At 55.4% G+C, this 7,937-nt stretch overlaps 1 protein-coding gene across 4 annotated transcripts in view; it reads right to left on the bottom strand.

Annotated features, from left to right (window-relative positions):
- Positions 1–372: 372 nt before the first annotated feature.
- ZDHHC9 (zinc finger DHHC-type palmitoyltransferase 9) overlaps positions 373–7,937 on the bottom strand; it is a 31,704-nt gene continuing 24,139 nt past the window's right edge. For all 4 annotated transcript variants that reach the window (XM_067548497.1, XM_067548495.1, XM_067548496.1 and 1 more), the window contains 6 exons: positions 5,968–6,105; positions 5,762–5,808; positions 5,372–5,476; positions 4,706–4,809; positions 4,008–4,158; positions 373–2,915 (listed from right to left, as the gene is read on the bottom strand). In XM_067548497.1, the coding sequence (XP_067404598.1) occupies positions 2,811–2,915; positions 4,008–4,158; positions 4,706–4,809; positions 5,372–5,476; positions 5,762–5,808; positions 5,968–6,105 (650 nt within the window). In that variant the 3' untranslated portion in view covers positions 373–2,810. The remainder of the gene's footprint in view (positions 2,916–4,007; positions 4,159–4,705; positions 4,810–5,371; positions 5,477–5,761; positions 5,809–5,967; positions 6,106–7,937) is intronic.

Below are 7,937 nucleotides of genomic sequence, written 5' to 3'. Positions count from 1 at the left end.
AAAGGGCTCCTCACTTCTATGGCAGGCCCAGGGGCCTTTGTTTTTCCTCTCTTGAGAACAGTTTTTTTTTTTTTTTAAAGCTGCTCCATTTTCTCCTCCACAACCCCCCATGTGCAGCTAGCACAAGATCCTTCTCACCCTCACCCTCCCCTCCCACAAGCTGAGCCCATGCAGCCAACTTTCCCTTCAGCTAGGTATTGCCAAGGGCTCTCCACAAGGGTCTAGGGCTGCCCCAGTGACATTAAAACCCACTGAATAAAATCTGAAAATATGGTTCTTTACAAACAGGTTCCAGCCCCTCTGGCTCTCCCAAGTAAGAGAAGCCTCAGGAGAGGGCGCAGACAGACAGATACACACCGAGACCACAACTCAGAGGTTTTCAAACTGATTAGGATTCCTTCATTTGTTTAAAAAACCCAAAAAACAAAATCTTCCTTCATTGAGAAACTGAACAGATGAGACAAGGAGACATGGTGCAGGAGGCACCAGAGCCCCCCAGCAGGCAGAGTTTGACACGGTACATTAGAAAATAGATTAGTAAAAACAAAAATACATTTTTTGCAACGAGTTTGAGATTTGGTCGGTAGCACGTTGTGGGTAGGAGGAAGAGTTTGGCTGCAGTCTCCAACAGGGACCCCAGCAGGCTGGGGGCCTTTTGTGGGCTGGGGGCGGAGCACCATTGGAGTGGCAGACACCTGAGCCTATGGCACAGGGACAAGTCCCACCCACAAGGGGGGAGGGGTGTGGCACAGGAGGGGTCAAGGCTCTTCCTCTATGCTCTGCTCTCCTAGGGAAGGGGGCGGCCTCCAAGGGAGGAAAAGCTACAGGAGCATGCTGCAGCTGGGGCCACAGGAGGCAGCAGCCCAGAGCTGTGCTCAATTGCAGAGATGGGGAAGAAGTAGGAATGCCTCTGCGCCTCCTCCCCTGGCCACCCCACTCATAGGGCGCAAACTCAACATCAGCCAGCACCGAGCGGGAGCTTTAAGGCTGAGTCTGGGCCACGCAGCCAAGAGAGGCACGGGAAGGGCCCTCAAGCCAGAGGGGTACGGCAACTCCCACCTCCCCACCCTGCTCTGCACAGCACTGCCCTCCAGGAGCTAGCAGCATGCACCCCTTGCATGGTAACGCTGGGAGACAGGGCATGTGCGGCTCTCACTTCCCCTGCAATGCCAGCTAAGAGAGGTTCAGAGAACTAGTTACTGACAACTGGAACATGAATGGGGGAGAACGGGGTGGCTCCTGCCTCAAGTTGGGGGAAGTAGGTCAGATACCTTAGCGACCCCAGTTCCTGCCTTCCTCCCTCCAAGCCAGTGTCTCACCCTAAGACAAGATGGAGGAGAGTGGAATCAGGCCTGCCCCTGGGCAGATGGAATCCCACACAGACAGGCGGGCATCCCTCCCCAGGGTGCCAAAGAAGGGCTCCTCCTAACTCCACCCAACATGTCTTGGTGGGAGACGGGAGGGAAGACAACACAAAGGAGATGGCTGAGCTGCCTCACAGCAGCCCTCCCGCTCCCCATGTGCTGAGACTGGCAGCCCCCATGGGCCTGACTCATGCAGACCCACAGAAGGAGCAGGGAGTCAGGCTCCAAACAACTCCTTCCGCCAAGCGAACAGCCCCTTGCATGGCCTGCCCATCCCCTGCCCCAGCTGACAGAACCTCATGCAGGCGGAGCTGCTCCAGGTGGAAACGCACTCAGGGGCCCTGGGATTCTGCAGCGAGGCCTAGGCACCTCCTAACAAAGGGAGTTCAGACAGCCGGGGCAGAGAGAGGGGAAGAGCTAAGGACATTCTCAGTGTTGCCCTAACTGATCCTGTTGGAATCCTTGAATTCCTTCCATGGGGTACAGCCTCCCTAGGGAAGTGGGGGAAGCCCCATCGCTTGGGGCATCAAACACGAGTCGACAAGGCACTAGGGAACAAATCCTGCCCTGGCCCTAGGAACGGAGTGCATGAGCCATGAGAGCTCTTCCCTCTCGCTCTAAGATTTCCTGGTGCAACTGCTCGACAGCTGGTGTAGGGTCAAGATGAGCAGCAGGAGAAGAGAGATGTGAGCTCTGCTCTGGGCACTGCTCTCCCCCCACAGTGGAAGGCGCGCCCCACAGAGGGCACAGGAGGCTGCCCACTCAATGGCTATTCAAGGACCTCTCTAATGCCTGCTAAGTCACTGACGGGGAAGTTTGGGAAGGAAGCTACTGAAAACCATCTCCAGGTGGAACGCCTGCCCAGGAGTTTCTGGCCCTGTTGGCACCAAGATAGTATTTCCTGCCACCCGCGCCACCTTAAACAATAAAATAATGCCACAGACAGAGGGAGTAGGGGAAGGGAGAGAGACGAACACTGCCACGGTCACAGTCACTTTCCCATCATGATTCCTCAATCCTGCCAGAGATTGCGCCACTCCACTGCAGGGCAGCTGATACGCCAGAGACAGCTGCTGGGGCAGAAAGAGATGGCCACAGCCAGTAGAGCTAGCATTTAGCACTAAGGACCAACTGCAGAGCGGGACATCCTGGCTCAGCATGTTATGAGACCAGCGGCAGAGAAAAGGTCTCTATCAATGACCGACATGCTCTGCTCGCACCTAGGATCCACTGGCAATGGTCTGTGCCAGGCACACTCCAATCCACGATCGAGGTGAATAAAGACTAAAGCAAAATGGCCATGAGGAATCGCTTGCCATCCAGCCCATCTCCTCCCCTCAGGGAGGAAACGCCCGCTCGCCTCCCATCCAGCCTGTCTTCTCCGCCTCTCAGTCGCTTCTGGCTTTGATTGGACAAAACAAAGAAAGTTCTCCTTTCAAACACAGGTTAGTGCTCTGTGTGCCCATCGTCCAGGGGCTGGGCTGGGAGCTCCAAAGCAGGAGGCTGAGTCTCCTCTGGCATCTCAGTGTGCTTCATTGGCAGCATGGGGACCTAGGATGAGGAGAGAGAGTAATGGCTTGGAGCAGACACTCTCCCAAACCCTCAGGCACACAACACGGCTGCCCTTCTATACCCCATCCCATTAAGGTCAAACAGGGATGCTACCACCACTTATGGGAACAGGGGACTGGAAGGGAACTCCTGTGTCACGGAGATCAGTCCCTGCTATGGCAGGCCACCCTGTCCTATGACCCTATTCAATGGATCAAGCTTCATCTTAACTCTAATTAGATAGTTTTAAGAAGAACTTCCTTCCTCAGATCCTTAAACTCTGAATTTGTTCATGGACAATTTATCCCCATTTGTTCTTGTTCCTTTAGCTTCAATGACTCTTCTCTCTCCCGGGTGCTCCCCTGAAGGCCAAGTTTAGAGGCACTGGGGTGAGCAGTGGAAGAGGGAAATAACTCTAATTGCCCCTGCCTGCCTACCCACCTTCCTTCTGACAAGCCTAGCAGCCTCCTCGGCCACTCTCCTCTCGCTAATTTCTGTTCCCAATTCAGGTTTGGCATCAGAGAGCTGCTGCAGGGCGACTGGAGGAGCTGGATCAGACCGGAGGGAGAGGGGCCCAGGGAACTGGGAGCGAATGGATTACTCAGACTTTCCACAAACACAGCTGCGCTGCAGAAGCCGGTGCTGTCGTAACACCCTCACCCAGAAGTGCAAACATGGGGAGGAAAAATTCAACTTGGAAAAAAGGCTCCAAAGCGAGTGATAAGTCAGGCCAGGGCCCATTGCTCCCTGCACCATGGCTTGTTCCTACTGCAGTGAGAATGCCTAGACCTGAGGATGCAATTCCCAGAATGACGGTCCCAGCAAACTGTACCTGCCTTCATGGTGCCACAAGAGAGTTTGCAAAAAAGCCCAGCTGCTTTGCAGCCCCCTCCTCCTCAAAGATACACCCTGCCAGTATCATTTCAGCTCAGGACCCAGCTTTACTCCCAGGACACCTGCCTGACTCCCCCCATGACAAACTGATCCCAATCCCCTTGCTGTCCCCCGGGCTAGAGTTGGTGCTTGTGGCAAACGTCACTGGTAGGAGAGGAGCGTAGGGCTTCTGGCAGCATAGGGAAGAGGGTCACTTACTGCACTCTGATGGATGGGGCTGCTGCTGCCCTCCTGAGCGCCACCCTCTGCCTGCGCACCGAGCACCTGAGCAGCGCTGGGCTCCTGCCTCCCGCTCTTCTCCGGCACGCTGGGCTCGTCCTGCTGCAGGATGCCCCGCCTGTCCAACACACTGCAAAAAAAGAGGATTAGGAGGGGGAGGGCACAGCCCTGTCTCGCCCAAAGCAAGCCCTCCTGCTAGGAAAGAAACAAGATGGGGCGCAGAGGAGAATGCCCCAGGCACTTCTCTATTCTCTCGATCTGCTCCCCAGCCAGCCTCAGTGCACGCTAGTCCCTGAGCGGGGCCGGAAACCTTGAGGAAAGGTTGGGATGCCAGGAGCAGAGGCCAGCTCCCACGGGACAAAGCCATTGCACCTGGGAAGAGGAGCTGCTCTTTGGTGGAGGAAGGATGCTGCTATGACGATGTGCCAGGAGGTACAGAGGTTGAAAGTGCAGCACAAATGTGCAGCATGACAAGCACATACAGATGCTCCCCTCAGGTTCTGGATACAGACCCCTGCCCTCACTCCCCTAGAGGAAGCCAGGCGTGGCTGAATGGCCCCGCTGTGTCATGGGCTGGCAAGGCCAGGCCTTCTGCCACAGACACACACAGCGGTGACCCAAGGCCCCCCCCCAGCCTCACGTGCCATGCAGGCCTGTGACTCCTCTCCAGCTCTTACCTGGGGGGCAGCGGCCCACATAGCACCTCAGAGCAGTTCTTCACAACGTTTCCATGGCTGTAGGGATTCTGCACCCGGTTCTTCCCAGTCCACGCCCCCTTAATCTGCAGAAGAGAACATCCCCCAGGACAGGGTGTGAGCTCCCCGCCAGCGCCTGCCCAGGGTACCAGAGCATTCTGCCTCCACTGTCTGACTCGGCTCATTGCGGTTCCACACTGCATGGGCTCTGGCTGCCTCTCAAAGCGGGACTCAGACCCTGCTATTTCCATCGCTGCCACATGGAGCGCATCAGCCCTGGCATGAACCCACCCCTTGGGGGACTGAAGAGGGAAGTAATGGTATGCCAACCATGCCCCCACCACTTCCACCCTGGGCCCAGTGGCGGGGCAGGGGCCGAAGGGAGGAGACTTGTGCCTCCCCTATTCACCAAGAAGGCCTCAGAATAAGCTGGGGTTGACCTAAATTGCATTTCTGGGGCCTGTGGCAGCTGGAGAGCTGCACGTTGCCCTGGATGGACACACCTGCGGTCTGGGGTCTGGCCTTACTTTGTGTGTGGGGAATTCACAGGCTGCATGCAGCTGCAGCACAGTGATGAACGGATGAGAAATGGGGGGAGCTGGGCAGGGGCAAGCAGACAGACAGGAGGGAGCGAGGAACGTCACTCACGTCTTCATTGGTTGTCTGGTTCAGCGCCACCAGGAAGGTGTGGAATCCGGTTAACCCCACCACTGACCAGAGGGTGAAGAAACAGATGAGCACCTCCAGGACCGTGAGTAGCTGTTAAGGATTCAGAACTGCATGGCACAGCCCCTGCCTTCCACTCCCCTCTGCTGGCAGCTGGCTTTGTGCCACTCCCCGCTGCTCTGCCACAGCACATGGAACTGCTCCTCCCCCATCACCCCACAGCCACACCCACTCCCAAGCAAAAGGAAAGCGCCCTGGGGAGACGCTGCACACCAGGGCTGTGGCTGCTTTCCAGACACACGCCTCCCTCCTCGCCGCAGGGCAGAGGGGTGGGAGAGGCAGGTACACTCCACATGGTGGGGAAAGATATGTTCCTGGGGTCTCTTTCAACGTGTTCAGGAAGCCAATCTTCAAGGACTCTGGGCAACACAAATGAGAGGTTAATGTCCAGCACTTCCCAGCCTCCTCCCAGTCCAGTGACTTCTGTGAGCTTAACCCCTCACTCTTCCCAATCCCTCCCCAGGTCGCCCCCACCAGCACCCCACCTCACATCGAGTCCCTTCCCAGCGAGGACTCACTAAGTGCCACGTAGACGATGTTGAAGGCAAAGATGTAGATGGTGAGGAGTGAGAGCGAGAGGATGAAGAGGTAGAAGTAGCGGTAGTTCCTCTTCCCCACGCAGTTTCCAACCCAGGGGCAGTGATGGTCGAAACGCTCTGAGAGAGTGAGAGACGGACGTCAGCACAGCCTTCAGATGCCAAGCTCCCGGGAAGCCCTAGCCCATGCACAACGCAAAGGGCTTCCATTTCCTTGCCTCTCTCAGGTTGTAATGGGGCTAAGTCTCCAGGGGGGCAGGATCCTGGGGGAAGATCCTGTGCAGAGGAGCAAGTAAGGAAAACTGCCCCATCCTGCAGCCCTGGAAGAGGAAGGTCTCTAGTGTGGGGTTACCTGGCCTTTTCCAGACCAACACCCCATGTCACAATTGAAGAGTTTCCAGACCCCTTCCCATCTAGCACAAAGAAAGGGACACACACAGATGTGAGCATGGCCCCAGGGAGAGAGCCCATCCTCTAATGGGACAGGCAGAGGGGCTAGTGAAACTCCTCCACTGAGCAGCGTGCTCCAGAAGCACTCAGAAGGTCATTTCTAGTTGGGTGCGTTCCTGCTCCCACAGGCCACTGCTGTGTTTTGGCTTAGACTATAGTTTCCAGTATTAGATAGAACCCTCTCAGTCCCATTAACCTAGCACCATTTCAGCTACCCAATCAGCAACTGCTCCCCTTCATGCGCTTAGCCTCCCACGGAGTGCAGTTCACAGCTCTTGCACATAAGGTGGATGATGTATTTATTAATCTCTCTCTCATACACACACACAATTTGAGACCATTAAGGCTGCAAAGTCAAACACTCAAAAGTTAGGAAATGCCAGAATTTAACTCGTCTGTGCAACCTTAATTTACCTCTTTTGTATGTATTGTGACAGGGTCAGACCGGATGGCTACTGGGTGGTGCTAAAAGGCAGATATATCAGCCCCAGACTCAGCAAGTCCCTTTTCTCTTGGTAGCTGAGCAGGAATTATTCCAGGATAATTAACACACCTGGAGCCAAACAAAGCCCCGCCCAGGACATGTTAAAACTTCCCCTCCAGAGAGGGTGTGGCTGGAGTTGTGAGAGTGGGGTGAGCTACCAGAGTGTGTGAACAGGCAAGGTGCTGTCACGAGCTAAGAGGGTTACGGAGAAGGAGCAGAACGCTGGTGGGAGAAAGCCCTGCAGGTACAAAGACTGGGGGGGCAAAAGGACCTTTCCCAGGCTGGGAGGCCTGAAGGAAAAGACCCTGCCAGAAGGGCAAGATCAAACTTGACATTTGGTTTGGTACTTCCACGCCCAGTGGGGCTGTCAGGGGTCAAGAGCCTCCCCTGGCAAGAAGGCCAGGAAGGGTCCCTGTCTGGCCAGGGTGCGGACATTAAGTCAAGGGGCACGGGGCAGTAACCCAAGGAAGCTAGTAGCTTTCCTGAAGCCACTGCATGAGGCTGCTACTTGTAGGGTCCCTGGGTTGGGACCTGGAGTCGAGGGAGGGACCAGGTCCCCCCCTGCCCCCTACCAGCCATTCACTGGAGGGGCAAGAGCCCCAGCAAAGAGGCAAGGGCCTGTGAAAACCAGAGATAGGACCGGGAGCCAGCAGGGAGTGGCCATCTTAGAGCGGCTGTATTACCCTCCCCACCATTAGAGGGTGGAAGAACACTGAGGGGTGAAGCAGTTCCCTGACCTACCACTAGATGGAAGCGCTGGACCCAGTGAGGTCGAGGAAGAGCTTTGTCACAGTATGTATTATGATGGTTTTTAATTTTTTCCAGAGAAGGGCTGCTTCATTTTAAAGAGACATTATTAAGGGTACAAGAGCAAAGCATCCCAATGCATAGGAAAAATGGGAAATATGGTAAGAGATGACACCTTTGCTTAAGCAGGAGATCTTTAACAACCAGAAACCCAAAAAGACAGTGATACAAGAAGTGGAAACGAGGTCAAATTAAGGATGAATATATAAAA

Source organism: Emydura macquarii, unplaced genomic scaffold (assembly GCF_026122565.2).
Source record: "Emydura macquarii macquarii isolate MOO-44397 ecotype Brisbane River unplaced genomic scaffold, CSIRO-AGI_Emac_v2 contig_1253, whole genome shotgun sequence".
Classification (NCBI taxonomy): Eukaryota; Metazoa; Chordata; order Testudines; family Chelidae; genus Emydura; species Emydura macquarii.
The sequence above is the reverse complement of the archived record's forward strand: the minus strand, read 5'-3'. Positions and strand labels throughout refer to the sequence as shown.